The 19,193-nt window shown below is 38.8% G+C and overlaps 1 protein-coding gene across 5 annotated transcripts in view; it reads right to left on the reverse strand.

Moving 5' to 3' along the window:
* Nucleotides 1-19,193, reverse strand: part of fat3a (FAT atypical cadherin 3a) — a 190,927-nt gene that overhangs the window by 57,925 nt on the left and 113,809 nt on the right. For 3 of the 5 annotated variants that reach the window (XM_049466961.1, XM_049466960.1, XM_049466959.1), the window contains exons 7-11: nucleotides 14,685-15,002; nucleotides 13,027-13,240; nucleotides 9,569-9,637; nucleotides 6,008-6,147; nucleotides 2,844-3,119 (exon numbers count right to left, since the gene is read on the reverse strand). In XM_049466961.1, the coding sequence (XP_049322918.1) occupies nucleotides 2,844-3,119; nucleotides 6,008-6,147; nucleotides 9,569-9,637; nucleotides 13,027-13,240; nucleotides 14,685-15,002 (1,017 nt within the window). The remainder of the gene's footprint in view (nucleotides 1-2,843; nucleotides 3,120-6,007; nucleotides 6,148-9,568; nucleotides 9,638-13,026; nucleotides 13,241-14,684; nucleotides 15,003-19,193) is intronic. The other 2 variants (XM_049466962.1, XM_022669310.2) reach the window with 1 other exon arrangement.

Raw genomic sequence — 19,193 nt, forward strand, 5'->3', positions numbered from 1 at the left:
AGCTCATCATTTTTAAGTAGTCTCTTATTTTTTTCCAAAACTGTATAATATCTACAGTGTCTTCAAGACAAGCTCTTGAGACGGCAGCAATATGTGGTTATATTTATATATGGTACTATTTCAGCAGGACAATACTGTTACTGCTACTGTCTCAAGAGCTTGCCTTGAAGATAAATATACTATGCAAGGTTCTATAAAAGGTTTTTATCTTCAAATCCAAGCTTCTTTCAGGGTGCAACTATATTTGCAACCACATAACGAAGCTATGATGACACAGTTGCTATGGCGACCAGGAACACTGTTCTTGCTTGAAACAACACTGTGACTGGATCGATTACCGCGATAATGCATGCAGGTGTATGTTCTTCTATGGTGATGGGCTTTCAAAGACCACCATCATGAAGATGGTAGTTGGTTCTTATCACGTAACGAAGCTATGATGCTATAGTAGTTGCCATGACGATTAGGATAATGATTACTCTTTGAGATTGTAATGGTTGCCGTTATAACAAATCTGTTATTATCTCTATTATTAAATCTTTAATCTTAAACTCCAGGTTTCTTCCTGATGTCCATAAACATGTTAGCATGGGTGTTTCTGGGCGAAGCCCAGGTTGTCTGGAGCGTGAGTCCTGATTGGTCGAGGCAGAGTGCGCACATTAGGTTGTTGCACATATGATATATTAAAGGAAAAGCCGGTTTCCTGTTCTAACAGTTGGTTGCGATTGTGTGAGTGTTTGCTGTGGTATCATGGCTAATCCTCCACTGCGGTGTGTTCTGATCTGTGTGTGTGTGTGTGTGTGTATAAGCTCAGTGATTTTCTGCAGTACAGTCTGCTACAAAACAGTTTGACAGTATCAGATCCACAGCAGTGTCGCAGAGGGAACTCACGTCTGGCAGAAGATTACGTAACAATACGCCATTATTTCCTGTAGAATCTATTTAATTCATTTGCACTCAAACTTCCACACACAAGGTATGAACCTGCATGGCCACGCCCACAACTAATTTCTTGTTTGAGAGCATCAGTTGTAAAGTTGTGAAGTGGTAGAGTTGGAATAGAGTGAAAAGCCCTATTTGAATAATGTTTTAATCCAGGGGTCACTAATAGGCGGGTCCGGACCCAGGCGTCGTTCAATGCGGACCCAAACCTATAAACTACTGAGAAGGATTTAATTTTGACCGCGTTCATTTAAAGCGGCGTAACTTTTCTTGTTCACACTGCAGCGACGCGGCATCGCTCCCAATCGCTTTCTCCGCCTTTCTCTCGCCGCTTTGGGGCGTGTCGCCTGAAAGAGCAAGCAGTTTATCTGCCTCCAGCAAGAATATGTAGAGTTGTAGTTCAGTGCTGTGAATGAACGAGACGCTGTTCTGTTTTTAGCGGCCGGTGAACCCTGCTAAAACATCCAGTTCAGGACCAGCTGGTCCACCGTCTCTGTTATCTTAAAAAGAGGTCTCTTAAAGCACAAAAAAGCCTGGAAAAGCTGTAATCAGCTTCTCCTCCGTTTTTTTTTTTTTTACTCTGTATTTCAGCCTGTGTGGTGTGTGGTGCTGAAGTCCTGCCCGCGCGGCGCTGATTGGCTACCGCGCAACGAAACTCGCTTCTCATTTGCATAAAGTTCAAAATATCTCAACTTTTTGCCGCTCGCTTCGCCTCGTTCGCGCCGCTGCCGCCGCTCTCTATAGAAAACAGTGGGAGGCGGACAGACCAATCACATGTGGTGTAAGATCACCAAATGCTTTCATTTGCCAATCAGATCTGTGCAGACCGCTGCCCTATCTAGTGAATTGGGACGCGGCCGGGAAAAAAACGCCTTTATAAAGAGATAGGGAGCCCGAGAACAGGCGGAAACTAAAGACACGCTGAGCGCGAGAGAGAGACAGGAGAGGAATGCACAAAAAATCTGGCCAGAGAGGCATTTTGTATTGTTATATATTTTTTTCATCATAGTTCAAACAACCTCACGAGTCAGATGTTTCATATATATATCATAACATATAACATAACACAAGTTAACATTGGTAACGGTCCGGACCTTGGACTGACAAAATTTTCTCCAACTGGACCGTACTGAATTCTAATTAAATACCCGTTTTAATCCATATATCGGCAAAAATTATTCAAAGTAACTAAGTAAAGAAAAAAAGGATAGAAAAACTAAGCAGTTGAAAACACTATTAAAAATGTAATGATGAAACCGCCTCATGAAAGGAAGAGCAAGAGTTCCCTCTGTGGCAGAGGATATAGCAAAATAACATATCACACTGTGATGGTAAAAAGAGCTGCAAGAAGCTGCAGAAGTTAGAATGTTATAATCATGTAACAAGCCAGCTTCTCCACTTGTCCATATCAAAGCTAAGTGGTTTTTAAAACACTGCTAGGTGGTTGATATGGTGTTGCCAAAAGTGGTTGCTATAATATCTATCCAAGGTGGATGCTTGGTTGTTGCTATAATAAGTGGGTAGAAGCTAGATGGGTGCTCCCAGAGGTTTACTATGATGTCTCAGGTGGTTGCTCAGGTGTTAAGAAGTGTATTTTTGAGTTCAATTCTTAATAAACTTTTTATTTGTTTCATTAAATAATAAAACTATGCTTCTTCTGTGCTGCAATGTTCATTAACATTATTTCAGTCATTCAAACAGCTGGGAATTGTATTTAAAATAAAAGACTTTTAGATTTTAGTAGGGGAAAAAAAATCGATTTAAATCGAAAATAGGATTTTTTTTTTAAATCAAAGATTTTTTTGGGCCATATCACCCAGCTCTAAACTAAATGCAGCTCTAGTCGTGAAGAGAAGGACAATCTTATATTAAAAACATGAATAAATAACTGCATCTCTCACCATGACGGAGAGAATGTGCTGGTTGCGGCTCTCGTGGTCGAGGCGGCGGGCGGTGTAGATGGTGCCGGTGTTGGGGTCGATGCGGAACAGCCGCATGCTGCTGGGGTCCACGCTGCCCAGGATGCTGAAGGTCAGGCGGTGGCGCTCGTCCCGGTCCGATGCCAAAACCTGCAGGACCTCTGTGTCTGGGGGCGTGTCCTCCGCCATGGTGATGTCATAGGTGGGCTGGGAGAACACGGGGGCATTGTCGTTGTTGTCGACGACAGTGATGTGGACCTGGGGGAGAACACACACACACACACACACACACACACACAGATCACAAATAGTAAGTTACAGTATACAACACTTAAATATGCAAATTTAGAGGAGATATAGTATATTAATAATAATTCCAGGTATTTTCTGTGATGCAGCTATATTGTTGCTAAGTGGATTATATTTCATGGCTAGGTGGTTGATTTGGTGTTGCTTAGTGGATTATAAAGCAGTGTTAGGTGCTAATTTGATTAAATAGCACAGCTAGGTGGTTGATATGGTGTTTTTATGTGGATTATATAACACTTTTAGATGCTAAATTGATGATATAGAACTGCTAGGTGGTTAATATGGTGTTGCCAAGTGGATTTTATAGCACTGCTAAGTGGTTGATATGGTGTTGCTCGATGGATTAAATAGCACTGCTAGGTGGTTGATATGGTGTTGCTTAGTGGATTATAAAGCACGGTTAGGTGCTAATTTGATTATATATCATGGCTAGATGGTTGATATGGTGTTTTTATGTGGATTATATAATACTTTTAGATGCTAAATTCATGATATAGCACTGCTAGGTGGTTAATATGCTGTTGCTAAGTGGATTTTATAGCACTGCTAAGTGGTTGATATGGTGTTGCTAAATGGATTAAATAGCACTGCTAGGTGGTTGATATGGTGTTGCTTAGTGGATTATAAAGCACTGTTAGGTGCTAATTTGATTATATAGCACAGCTAGGTGGTTGATAAGGTGTTTGATGTAGATTATATGATGGTTTATATGGTGTGTGATTTCTGTAGCATTGCTAGGTGGTTGATATAGTGTTGCTAAGTGGATTATATAGCACGGCTAGGTGGTTGATTAGACCTGAAATAATGCTAAGAAAACAAGTTCATACTCAAAGTTTTAAGAGTTCAGAAATCAATATTTGGTGCAATAACTCTCTTTTTTAATCAAAGTTTTAATGCATCTATGCATGTTCTCCTCCACCAGTCTTACACACTGCTTTTGGATAACTTTATGCCTTTTCTCCTGGTGCAACAATTCAAGCAGAAACTCATCATTTTTAAGTGGTCTCTTATTTTTTTCCAGAGATGTATATAATACCAGACTATTTATAGCATGGGACTCACTTCACTCCTGCCTGTGATCATGAGTCAAGTACCACTACATTAATTTTCTTATGTTTGGATGAGTCTGGTGTGTGTAACACTATAGAACATGCTGCTCAGACACACACACACACACACACGCATATGTGTGTGTGAGACGGTGTGTGTGTTTCTACAAAGAAACCCCGCTGGGTGTTCTAATTATAAAGCAAACAGACCTCCGTCTCTCTACCCTCCTAAAGGCAACACGTCGAGCTCCATCTGTATGTTTGGTGTGTGTGTGTGTGTGTGTGACTGTGTGTGTGTGCATGTGTGTGTGTATATAAAACTGCTTTGTGATCTTTTGTAAGAGGACTGTTTCTACATTGTTTCTTCTAAAATCAAGGGTATTAAAAAGAGTTTATGTTTTTGTTGGAGTAACTGTCTCCACCACTGTGGAATGGTGCTCCATCATTCCAGAGAACACAATTCTACTGCTACACAGCTCAATACTGGGGGCTTTAAACCCTTTTAGCACACAACTGCCAATAGATTTGGTATGTTACCAATAGATAGATTTATGTTATTTTTTCTGCTCCAGAGAGTCCTAATCTATTGGCAGCACTTCTTTCTCTACAGGGATTAAACAAGCTGTGTCAGCAACGGGTGCAACTTACAGTAGCTGAGTCCTGCATTCATTAGAAGGGGTGTTCACAAATACTTTGACACTTGGATAGTGTGTGTGTGTGTGTGTGTGTGTGTGTGTTTGAGAGAGAATAAACAGACCAGTCGTTGCTCGTTTCTCAGATGGTCAGATCGTTGCACACTGACCTTGACTACCATGCTGGAATGTAAAGTGGTCTGTTACCATAGTGATGCAGTTATTAATCCTATAGGACGTCGACACATGCTGCGGCCCATCAAAAGACTGAAGGATGTTATCAATCAAACACCATTTGGTGTGTGTAAGAATATATACATATATATACATATACAGCTCTGGGAAAAAATGAAGAGACCACTTCAGTTTCTGAATCAGTTTCTCTGATTTTGCTATTTATAGGTTTATGTTCGAGTAAAATGAACATTGTTGTTTTATTCTATAAACTACAGATAACATTTCTCCCAAATTCCAAATAAAAATATTGTCATTTAGAGCATTTATTTACAGAAATTGAGAAATGGCCGAAATAACAAAAAAAAAGATGCAGAGATTTCAGACCTCAAATAATGTAAAAAAAAACAAGTTCATATTCATAAAGTTTTAAGAGTTCAGAAATCCTAGTTTTTAATCACAGTTTTCATGCATCTTGGCATCATGTTCTCCACCACCAGTCTTACACACTGCTTTTAGATAACTTTATGCTGCTTTACTCCTGGTGCAAAAATTCAAGCAGTTCAGTTTGGTTTGCTGGCTTGTGGTCATCCATCTTCCTCTTGATTATATTCCAGAGGTTTTCAATTTGATAAAATCAAAGAAACTCATCATTTTTTAATTGGTCTCTTTTTTTCCAGAAATGTATATAAGATTGTATTACTGGTATTACAAGATTACAAGATTACAAGTCAGCATTGCTAATAAAGTAGCCAGTGGGTGGAAGCTCAAATTATTAGTAGGTGTTTCTAATAAAGTGGCCAATGAGTGGAAGCTCAATATATTAGTAGGTGTTTCTAATAAAGTGGCCAATGAGTGGAAGCTCAAGATATAAGTAGGTGTTTCTAATAAAGTGGCCAATGAGTGGAAACTTAATATATTAGTAGGTGTTTCTAATAAAGTGGTCAGTGAGTAGAAGTACAGGATGAGTGTGTATTGTTACCTGTGTGGAAGCGACGTTGGTGCCGTCAGTCACCTCCAGTGTTAGATTGTAGAAGGACCTCTGCTCGGCGTCCAGCGGTTTAGCGATGATGATGGTGCCGACGCCTTTCTCCACATCAAACATACTCTCTTCATCACCACCTTACAGAGGGAGGAGACAGTGTTTAACACACACACATACACACACACACACACACACACACACACACAAACATGACATACTCTCAAGACCACTGTTTACCAAAAACACACAAACATAAAAATAAATCCCTCACACACACTATCTGAACAGTCTGACTGCCTATCAGAGATAGGGAATAGTACTATGGGCACACGCCCGCGCACACACACACACACACACACACACACACACACACACACACACACACACACACACAGCATGTATTGGTACACACTGTAGATATAAGGGGCTGTTCGTGTAGAACATGCTGTTTTAACAGTCTGAAGGAAAGTAGGTGAGAGACTTTTGTTTATGGGCCAAGGCTTAGGGGGAGCGTGAAAGTGTGTGTGTGTGTGTGTGTGTGTGTGTGTGTGGGTAGAATTCTCCATTCTCCACAGCCAAGACTGCCAGATAGGGAACATTCCCTCCTTCTGAATTTTACAGCAGAATAAATCCTGCCCACACACACACACACACACACACACATACACCTCTTAAATGTCATCATGAGGCAGCTAACAGGGAGGATTTCCAAAACCACTCTGAACAACGTCAAACCCAAACAATACAAAAGAAATACCATGTGTGCACTTAGTAATTTGTAGGGACCTAATGTCCTCAAAATGATAGCATTAGGAGGCTGGTCATCGTCCTCATTCTGTTCTCAGCACAAATACTCAGCATATCCGGAAGAAAAAAAGCTTTTTGATTAATGTGGAAGTCCGTATTATTTTGTTTTATTTATGCTAAACTAAGAGCAGAAGCATTTCTGAGTGGAGAAGGGACAGAATATTGTGTTTAATGGCACCAGTGTGCTGGAACAACCATCCCTGCTAAGCCTAATATGTTAATTCTAAAACCTGGGGTGTCGGGTGGCTTTTCGCAGGAGTTCTTCTTCTGGCCATGTCACGTGTCTTTACGTACTTACGTCACACGTACAGCCTCTAAAAGAGGATCCGGCTCAGTTTTACTGAAAGCGAGCGGCTGGTGGAGCAATGGAGACTTCAGAAGGAGAAACTCAGAGCTCAGTAGCTCATTCACTCACAGTAAAACCATAGAAATAAAGGAGTGAAGTTTCTGACTGAGTGTGCTCTCTCTCTCTCTCTTTCTCTCTATGACTGAACATAACCTGGACTCGGACTCATCCACTCTGAAAGGAGACCGCATCACACCCGCTCAGTTTAAAATGATTCTTCCGCATGCTCTGTGCAATTACCCATTCTCACCAGAGAGTGCCTTAAATCCTCCAAATCCCAAAATTTATATATTCAGTATCAGTCAGATTAGACTATGGAGGTCTTGTGGTGAGCTCTTCAATCCTAGCTTTGCTTTGTAGTGAAACACTGACCCAGGACCTGGTGGAGCAGGATAATGCTCATCCACACACAGCAAAGGTTTCCCAGGAAAGAGTGTGCAGGATCTACAGGCCCAGCTGTAGCAACATCTGTGTGTAAATTTGCTGCAGGATATATGGAATACTGTAATACAGTGTAAGTAAATGGAAGTCCTTGCAAATATAGTAACACCAACAGAAGTGTGTGTGTGTGTGTGTGTGTGTGTGTGTGTGTGTGTGTGTATATGTGTTACTGGTTGTATAACTAGGTTCGTAAATGGATCTGCATGTGGTTAAATGGTGCTGTGTATTGCGTCCCACCACACACACACACACACACACACACACACACACACACACACACACACAAACACACTATGGGGAGGGATATTAATCATGTTGTAACTCACCTGTAGCTTTAACACCTGGCTAAGAGATACACTTACACACCTGAAGCATCAGTTCATCCATCACAGCTCTCTCACACACACACACACACACACACACACACACACACACACACACACTAACCCTGCGTTGACTTTTGACCTCCCCCTCTCACTCCATTGGCTGTTTAATGATGCATTTAATTAGGCCGCCAATGAGGGGTGGGGGGGCAACTATAGCTGTGGGGCTGAATGCTTAATGAACACACACACACCCACACACACACACACACACACACACACAAACACACACACAGAAACACACAGAAACAGCTAACAGTAGTAGGAACATATACACAGCAAATAAACAGTGTCATAAAAAAACGTCATCACAGTTCTACCCAAAAACCCCTGGAGTACATTCACAGCCAATCACAGAGCAGCACTGCACAACACCAGGGCATGATGGGTAAGCATAGCTGATGACTAAACAGCAAAAAGAGCAAGAGCAGTTCTGCTGAACCCACAGAAAAAAAGAGAGAGAGAGACTAAACGATAGAGAAACTTAGTGATAGAGAGAAAGTGAATTAAGATAAAGAGAAAGAGAGAGAGAGAGAGAGAGAGAGAGAGAGAGAGAGAGAGCCCAGCGGTCAAAAACTATAACCTTACTATAACCTTACTTCGTGTTTTTTTTTTTTTTTTTCCAGAAAGTCTCATCTCATTGGCTGGTGTGGTCCTGACATCACATGATCACGCTGGGGTAATAAGCACAAGAGTTAAACTAATCTCATTTTTTTTTTTACTTAAGCTTAATTTAGCAATTTTGTATCTATAACATGGTGCACATTAGGTATGAATTTTACAAGTCAGGTTGTAAGGAGCAGTAAAGCCACTCTGCTAAAGTACAGCAGTATACAGGAGTTTCAGTAAAGTTTCTCCAGCACTAAGGCTTTGAGCAGTATTAGCATTAGCTGATACCAGCAGCGCTAGCTCTTTCATCGTTCAGAGGTGAGTATATCGGACTGTAGTCTGCGTGTTTATTGTGTTAAAACAAGCAATGTGGGACAAACTGCTAGCTGATAGCACCCTGGCTTAGTAGAACACTCAGGGTTCCTCAGTGTAGCGCTGGCGGGTGGCAGTTACTAGCGCTAAGTGCTGCTAACCGCAGCTAGTGCTGCTGAAAATATTGGAAATCTAAGCTTCCTGTAAATAAACGGAAACACTTTACTCAGCCAAATAAACAGTTTTCAGGAGAGAAAACAGTATAGATTAACATCCAGCGCTCATATGACTTTTAAATATATATATATATATATATTTTTTAAGAATTACAGTTTTTCTTGTTGTTTTGCTTGCTTGTTCTGCTTGTTGCTTAATCACAGCTACAAATCGCCCTGTACTCCCATAAAAAATGACTAGTGGCTTTTCACTACTGCTAGTGTCGCCTGCTAGTGTGAACTCAGGCTAATGTGTTTTACCTTTAAATATTAACAGCATTAATGTAAAATATTAATAAGCACTGGGGTTGAAGATCGACAGAGAAAGACAGAGGAGAGAAAGAGACAGGTAGAGAGAGAAAGAGAGAGAGATAGAGAAAAAGAGAGCGAGAAAAAGAGAGAAAGAGAGAGAGGGAGTACAGTTCTGCTGAACTGAGAGAGATACCTTCTGTAGAACAGTTCCTGCCACAAGCGGTCTGGAGAACATAGAACATCTCACGGAAAGGGCGCGGACCTTCCCATACGAAGCATTTAGAGAAAAAAAAAGAGGAGAGAAGAGAGAGAGAGAGGGAGAGAAGGAGAGAAAGAGAAAGAGAGAGAGTTGGCAGGAGGAAGAGAGGGAGAGGTATTGAGGAGAGAAGGAGGGATAAAGGAATGAATAATGGTAGGGAGGACGGTGGTCAAGGGCGTGATAGAGGAGCAAAAGGGAAAAGAGGAGGAAGGAAGGGTGTTGGAAAAGGGGAAGGATGGACGGGTTGGAGATGGAGGGATTGGAAAAAGAGAAAGGGAAGAATAGGGAGAGAGGGATAGGGGGAAATATAGGGCTGTGATTCTAAGAAATAAAGAAAAGGATAAAGGATAAAAGGAAAGCAGAGCAGCGGAGGAGTGCAGAGCAGATGCGGCTGAAGCAAACAGAAGGTATCTGAACACAAAAAGAACGGCATGCAGGGTGCATTCTGGGAAACGGAGTCTTTTGTAGACTTTGTTAAGACTCCGTATCCCAGCTTCCTACCACACCAGAAGAAAGTCAGCATCCGGATGACTGAAGCTACTTTTTGCCAGGTTCACACTAATCGATTTTAGCTTTGAGTTTTTCAGTCGCCAATTGTTTTTTTGTTGAGTTGCAGGCGCCACACAAATAGCTAGCATGTTTAATATACAGTGGTATAAAAATATTTGGGCACCCCTGATCATTTTCAAGATTTTCCTTTATAAATCATTGGTTGTTCAGATCAGTAATATCAGTTAAATATATCATATAGCAGACGAACACAGTGATTTTTTTGAGAAGTGAAATGAAGTTTGTAGGATTTACAGAAAGTGTGCTTTAATTCTTTAAACACAATTACGCAGACTTTTTCATTCAACTGTATGAACCAGTCAGTGACTGGAAGTCAGAAGCAGGGATACCTATAACCAAAGGGATTCCAACAAACATATCTTCTACATTTACAGAGCCGTTTATGGAGAGTCTGACCACTTCCTGTTTCCTGTTTTATATCAGAACATGACTATTAAACACTAGAGGGAGCCAGAGAGTGAGTCCTTTATGAATAGGGCTGAATGGTTTTAGCTAAAAGCTAAAACCTTAAAGAATAAAATTAAAAACAGTGATTAGTACTTTTTTTTGTTTAAAAAATAGCATTTAAAACCCATTTAAACATAGAGTCAATTGAAAAACAAGTATATCAATTCTTGTTAATTTTTAGTTTACTACATAATTTCAACAAACAAACTGTCCCCTTACACTGTGTCAAAATTTCATGATGAACAGACAAATAGAAATACTTTTAAATTACCTGAAATAAACTTTTTTTACATTGACTTAAGTTTTTTTTTTCTATTTCCTGTTAAGTTGCTGTTTTGGAGATGTTGTTTTTCATTGGACAGCAATGTTATGCATGCAAAATAAATTTAAGAGCAATTTTATTTAAGAAACTGAGGAGGACAACTTGTTGTAAAAGTTACTACAATAAAATAAAATATAAAAACTGAACAAAATAAATAAATATTAGATATTCTCTATTTTTTTTGCATATTTTTGCATTTAGAGTAAATTAGTAACTCTCTAAAACTCTGTCTACTTTTTCATCTAATGTAAAAGACAAATACAAAATCAAATAAGCACTAATTATTAAAAAAAATGTATATATATATTTTTTCAAGCTGCTGCAAGCCAGCCACCAGTTGAGAATCACTGCTGTAGTGTGAACCTAGCTTAGTTTAATGTATAAGTGTTGTTAATCGTAATTAGCTTTTAGCATGTAGCCATACATCATATCCACATACACAAGTGCGCTAACGATTACGCTAATGTCTACTGTCACAGAGAGAGCTGGTATGCAAATGACCGAGGCTTCACAGGCCACTACAAAACACAGTTTGAGCAGAAAATGGCACTTTTCATAAACGACCGTTAACAAAAACAAAATTGACATTAGCGCTACGGCTAAAAATGCGCTTAATTAGCCTCTCAGGGGGTTGTTTACTTCCCGGAGGTCGGGGCCAGCGCTCCGCTTCTCATGCTTCATTATCGTAATTTACTTCTTTCATCAGTTATTTACGTGCATACAGACCTTAATCGCCATGGGAACAGAGAGCCGCGAGTGATCGCCATGGTGACCGTGGGATGGCAAAGGAGAGCGACACACCACCGGCACATGCTGTAAATCTGCCTGACCCAGACCCCCCCATCCCCATCCCGCACCCCTACCCCCCTACTCCCAACCGCTAACGTCTAACCTCAGTGACTTACAGCTCAGCTTAATCTAAACTACAGCGCTAATGCTAATTATCTGCTAATGCACAAATGAGTCATAATAGAAACAATTATATGCACTAATTAATAATAATTTGTATCTGTAATATAATGCAGTTTTTTATACAATTCCCTCAGGGGTAGGAACGTTCTGGTACTAAAAAAAATACATATATATATTTTTTTTTATCTAACATTGAACTCTTTACTACTTTAACAGTAATTTTAACAAATAAAAATGTTTGTATTTGTTAATATAATGTTGTTTATATTAAACCAAACGTATCATTTTGCTATTAATTTAAAACAGAACTCAAAGTAACAAATTCTTATTCTAAACAAACAGCAAACAACTAAATCTAAAACAATAAAAAAAAAATTCTAACAAAGTTGTAGTAAAGGTTTATAAAATTAATTTTGTTCTAAAGCTCTCTAAAAATAAACTAATATTATTTATTATTTATAATTTATTGTAAAACATTTGACTAATCTATGATCACCTGACTTAATAATAAAAGTAAAGTGTAACTATAAATAAAAAAGTATTTATATAAAATCTGGTCACAACTGTGCTTTTAATTAATTGATCAATGCCAAATCCAAAATATATAACTAAATAACATTATTATTCTGACATACGCAACTTTAATGCAATTATAAGTCATGTTGTATAATATAAATATGCACATAAATACATAAATGATTAAACTGTAATTTTTAGAGGTTATAGTTCACAATATGTAGCTAAATAAATATTTTTTAAAATAAATATTGCTATAAACCATGTAAGTAAACCATACCTTTTTATAGTATTTTACAATACTTTATAGTATAATTTAAGTCTACAATAATACTATAAAAGTATTTAAAATATATTACTTACATTTTTAAGTCAACTGTGCAGATATTTATATACATTTTGTTGTAAATTTACATATATACTTCATTATACAAAGTTTTTTTTTTATAGTTAAAAAGGTAACCATTTCAATAAAATCTGACCTGTAGCTGTTTATTCAGATAATCAGTCCATAAATCTATACTTTCCACTGACTTCTGCTGACATAAACCTGCAGCTAATTCTGTTACTCTACCCTCCTGCTGACCCACCATCCATCCCGCTCTCCCGTCCCCTGGTGGCTCACCTGTGATGTCGAACCACAGGGGCGTGGCTCCCTGGGGCTGGGCTGAGACCACACCCACTATGTCGGCCACTTTGTCCGTTTCCATGACGGTGAAGTTGTACAGCTGCTCGTCGAACACCGGAGGCGTGGGGCTGGGTGGCGGCCGGCGGATCCACTCGATGTGCAGCCGCGCCGTCGCCCAGCGCTGTGGACGCCCGTTATCCACCGCCTTCACCTGCACCCAGAAAACAGATACGGCTTCTGTCATCTTCTTATTCTCACACAGCAGCATCAATTTAGATAATTTTATAAGTGAAAATGAGAAATTTGAGCTTAGAAAGTTGTTAACCAGGCCATAAATATTTTTCTATGGCTGTGCAATGCCTGTGGAAACATATGGACTCCATGCTCCCATATTCCCCTGCGTTCTGTACATATAGAAGAGAAACAGAAATTGTCTGCCACGTTGTCAAATCAAATTTGCAACTAAAACCTGCATATTAGAGGCCAGAAACAGAGTCGGACTCACATACTCACTGAATAGCCCTACTGTCTTCTCCCAGACCAAGCTCAGTGTCTCAGACTGCCTTCATTGAGCATGTAGCTCAGCCTAAACAGGATTTTTCCAGTGGAAAAGCGCAACTTATTTAAACCTCAGTTCTGTTTACCACAGAGACAAACTGAAGCTACTATGCTTCGTTTTAACCCTTGACTTGCTTAAAAGAAGATAAATTAAGTTTCTACAATATTTGGGCTCAGTCCAGACCAGAACATACTGTAAATGTGACGAGATCTTAACGTTAGCTGCCTGGATATCTACTAATGAACTAGATCACGCTGGCCATTTAAAATAACGTCAGACTGTGAAGAGATTCATACAAAATATTTATCTGTTAAGGCAAACAACAGAAAATTAATACCATATGATCAATATTAGCACTGATTATCTAGTTAATCGATTACAACTCAGCTACTAAATGTAATGCAGATGGTCTCTTCCACTCAGCCATGTCAATCACTTTATTCCTAAATGTAGCAGAATAAGGTTTAAAACGTATTTCTTGGAAAAATAAACCAAGCAACTGTTGGAATTTGACATTGGAAATGGAAAGAACGCTTAGTGGAGCAAAAATATACAAAAAATCTGCTGTTGAAACACTTTGAGATGGGTCCAGCACACAGAGTAAGTAGCAAGACCTGTGGTAGCTCCAGTTTTGACAGATGTTGCACTGTGTGCATGTTTTTATCATTGTTTCTTTTTAAAATGTATATACATGAAAATATATACCATATACTGTAAATATACAGTAACCTGTGTCCTTAACCCTTGTCCCAATGATCAGCAGCCATGGGTTGCCTTGGAGAGAAAAGTGGGCAGAGTATGATGTAAAGAACACAAGTCCAACTGTTAAGCATGGTGGTGGGTGGATCACGCTTTGGGGTTGTGGTGCAGCCAGTGGTACACGCAACTTTTAATAGTGGTAAAGGAGGGGATGCATGGAATGAATTAAATAGCAGCAAATTCTGGAATGTTCTTGTAAAATATAAATAGTCAACATAGTTCTAACAGTGGTAGTATGATAGTATTAATTTCCGGCTTTTCACAGAATTTACACTGTAGCTGAATGTATTTAAATACAGTTAAATTAAGTGCTTTATAACAGCAGTAAGTGACGTACGGTGAGAATGTCGTAAGTTCCAGCGGAGAACTGTTTCTTCGGGGAGGAGACCACGCCCGTTTTGGGGTCTATGTAGAACTTGCTGTCCTCGTTTCCGTCCACAATGCTGTAGGAGAGCTCGGCATTGGCGCCCTGGTCGGCGTCGTAGGCGAAGACGCGGTAAATGGGGCCGTTGCGATGCTTCCGGCCGCGCTCAGGTAAGCGCACCTGATACAGCTTCTCCGGAAAGACTGGCTTGTTGTCGTTCACGTCCAGCACCTGGATCACCACCCACACTGTGGTGTGGCGGGGGGCGGGGCCTCCATCAGATACTGTGACCTAAACAGAGACAAGAACCAATCAGATTCGGATTACAGGCATTTTTATTCAAAGTATTTTTTTACAGTATTATTTATTTCATGACACGTGTAGCATTAAAATATATGATTAAGTTACTATCCACTCTAAATAAATTTATTATAGCATTTACTATTAACGATTGAGTAAAATTAATTAACTATAAATATAAATGTTCAATGTTTCATTTTGTTTCTTTATATTTTATTTTTATGTTTATTATACAGTAGGCGTGGGCGATATGGCTCTAAAATAATAATAAGATATTTAATGGTATTTTCAAGATAACGATACTTGTGGCAATATGACAAACATTGAAAGAAAAAAAAAAGTATACACTACTGAAACAAAAACAAAGATAAATAAATATTATTATTGCATACAATATGATATGGCACACCCCTAACTGAGGTACAAGAATACATAAAAATAAAATAATTTTTTTATCAGATTTGTAACAGAAGTCATTGATTCAGAACGTCAAAGTACTAATAATAATGTACTCCAAATATCTCTATATATCCAGGATTAAAATATATTTATATATATATATATATAAATAAATTATACTGGACCGATTTAATCTGTCTCTAGTAAATATATAACAGAAAATGAGAACAGTCTGATTTTTTTTCTTTTGTTTAAAACAGCATAATGTGATAATTAGGGGTGGGTGATATGGCACAATGTTTCAGGATATAATATCGTTCACGATATTCAAAAATATTGGGCATATTATTGCGCATGATACAAAATGGCACACCCCTATTATTCAGTACCTGCTGAATAATAACTTTTTTATATTAATAATTACTTTTTTATATCCACTGTAACTTTTTTTCAATAACCACCATGAATTATTCAGTAAATACAATTACATATTCATTGCCTACTATGAATTATTGAGGAATTAATTAGGACTTACTATAGATAATTCAGCATCCATTCTCAACTGTTTAGTCTCTACTAGGAACAATTCAGTCTCTAGTATGAATTAAGATTTGTTCATTATAAAAAGTTTGGTATCTATAATTATGACTACTATAAATATTTCAGTCAATACACACTCCCCTCCAAAAAACCAATCCATTTATTTCTGCTGTAGACTGGAAACAATTGGGGATTGATATTAAAAGGTGAATATAATACTAAAGATCGACATTTCAGCTTTAGTTACCAAGTAGTTTTATCTTCAGTTCAGAAGATTTTTTGAACCCACCCGTTTTTCCTGTGAGCAAAAGTATTAAAACAGATAAATTACATAAAATATATTAAAGTGAATAAGGCTTAAAAAAATAAGCCTCTGTACTTTTGTTCATGAAATCTTCCGTGAACAGTAGATTATGATCCCTTCACTCCTGCCCTCTGAAGGTTGTTACTGATGTTACTAACAGTTATTTAAGAGTATTTTATTACAGAACAATGTTTTTCTTGGTCTACCTGTTCAACCTCTGTTACTCAGTACACCAGTGACGACTTTCTTCTTCAGAATATTACAAATGGTTGTTCTGGCTGTGAACAATATTTGTGCCGTGGCTTTGGTTAATTTTTCGTCTTCTCTGAGTTTCACAATTACTCTGTTTTTTTTGTACATTTAAAACTAAATGTAGATATTCTGCACTGTTTAGTGTTTGAATAATCAATGTATCACTAGGACTAGAGCTTAGATTCTCTGCCCGAACCCGACCTGACCCGAGGTTCGGGCCGAGATTTACCACCACATTCCTCGGGCCGGGTCGGGTCGGGCCCCAGAAAATAGTCTGAGATGTAGGCATCTGTTATTTAATTATATTTTTATTTTTAAATAAAGCTCTGGTGTGATAATCACAATGTTAATGCTAAGTAACCAATTATTATCGTTCACAAATACGAACCAAATAACGAAAACTGAAAGTGAAACTAAACTATTTTATTTATAAGCGCTGTTTTCACTACCGCAGTTCTACAGCGGGGGGTGTTATGCCGATTCTGTCCGCGAAGCGGGAGTCGGATTTAGCAGGGAGTCGGATTCGGCACAAGCGCGGCTGCACCTCGCGGTCCGCGGTGTTAGATGAAAGCGCTCACGCTAGCCGCAAAATACGACAGAAGACACTGAGGGAGCTGCAGGATTATGTATGGGACTAGAATATGAGCAAGAGGAGATAAAAGAGAACCTTTACCTGTGAGTAGCTCACATCAGAACACGCAAATCTCTCTCTCTCTCTCTCTCTCTCTCTCTCTCTCTCTCGCACGTGAACTCCTCCGCGTTTGACTTGCAGCATTGTGTGTAGCTGTTCTTAAAAATCATTTTAATTAAATAATAGTTCTATGCTTCTATGTTACAGTGTTAATTAACATAATTCTGATCATATTTCGCTCATTCAGCCGAAAACAGACAGTTTATGGTTCGGGTTGGGTCGGGTCGGGCTGGGTCGGGTCGGATTTTTTGGGCCCGATCTAACCTCTAACTAGGACACACCTGGAGTCACATGATCTAATACTTTTGCTCACTAGAAAAATAGGTGGGTTCAGACACAACCTGATAATGTGAAACTAAAATGTGTGTCTTTTTCCTATATTCTTTTCTTTTAATGTTAATCACTAACGTTTTTAGTCTACAGCAGAAATAATGGGATTGTTTTCACTGTTTTCACAATACTTTTGAAAGGGACTGTATTTGATTTATTATTCAGTATATATTGAGTCACTAATGTGCAGGTTGTGTAGTTGTGAAAGTAAAACTTTCTGATGGAGTTTCAGGAACTCAGAGTCTCTAAGGATCTTGACTTAGAATGCAGGCAGGTTTTTACCCACCAACACACCGTCTGCTGCTTCTTTTAAAGTATAATAAACAAAAACAAATAATGAATAAAGTATGGAAGTAATAAAGAGAGGCAGAAACAGCACACCTGTTCTAGTGGAGCTGCTCTGCTTTGATAAAAAAAAGTGCTCTTTGTTTTTTTTTTGTTTTTTTTAAGCACTCTGCGGATGAGCACTCTCATAAATTACTGAGAGTCTGACAGACTGTGTTCTACATCCTGACTTCTGATCGTCACAGCAGACGCACTGAATATTCTAACAGTCAAACGCAACAGCGGCGGAGACAGCGGCGTGTTTATCTGTCCTCAGCTCATCTCCTTCTCATCTTCATCAAACTCCACCTCTGACCACAGTCCAAAAACAGAACGCAGTTATTTTAGAGCTCCATCAGACTTTAATGCTATTTTTAAAATTAGATTTCAGAGTCAGATTTAAACTCTTTCATTAAATGTATTTTTAAATCGAGAAATCATCATCACCATCATCAAACACTGTCTTTATTATAATTATTATTAGTAGTAGTAGTTCAACATCTTTTTAGCTCATTTCAGCATCAATTTGAAACTTCTATCTTGCGCTGTGCAGCTTTATAGCTTTATTGGGACGTGCCTTTGCTGTCATAACGACGGGAAAAGTATTGCAAAAAAGCATCGGACAGCTCAAAACACGCAAAACGCATTTACTGATTCTTATTCTTAATTAATCATGAGTGTGCTTTGTGTGTAACATAAAATAAACCAATCAGTGTGTCATTTGCTCTTCCCTTTAAGAGCCAGGTGATGCTCTGGTGAGTTCTGACGGTTTGCTATTTTAACAGCGCAGCTACCTGGACGTGTCCAACTCTTCTCAGCAGAGAAAACTGACCTGCTTGTTTATGCTGTGAAGAAGCTCCAGCAGCTCATTTGCGAGAACAGCAATGTTATTTTAATTTATATTCTGTTATACTCACGTGTTGCCAAGATAGTAATGAACGTCTGACTGTTGATGTCTGTCTAGGTTTTGTTCAGTCAGTGGAGCACCTGTGTTTTTCTTTGCCAAGATAGCAATACACACCTCACTTTCATACCACCACGTCCATCAGTGTAGATATTTACAAGCACTGTTGCTATTTAAATGATGCAGGAGTAAGGTGTAAAAATAGACTGTCTGTCTGGAGGGGTGTAAGATAGCAATGAGCATTGTGACACACCTTGCACAGGGTGTAAGATAGATATTAGATATTGTGCTTCCTATTTATCAGAAACACATAACTACTTCCACTCACTAATTGAAGTCATAAGAGGATAGACTAAAAAGAAATGAGGAGAAAAAGGAGAAGAGAGAAAGAAAGAAAGACAGACAGAGATGTGTGTGTGTGTGTGTGTGTGTCTGTGT

Source organism: Astyanax mexicanus, chromosome 18 (assembly GCF_023375975.1).
Source record: "Astyanax mexicanus isolate ESR-SI-001 chromosome 18, AstMex3_surface, whole genome shotgun sequence".
In the NCBI taxonomy this organism is placed as follows: Eukaryota; Metazoa; Chordata; class Actinopteri; order Characiformes; family Acestrorhamphidae; genus Astyanax; species Astyanax mexicanus.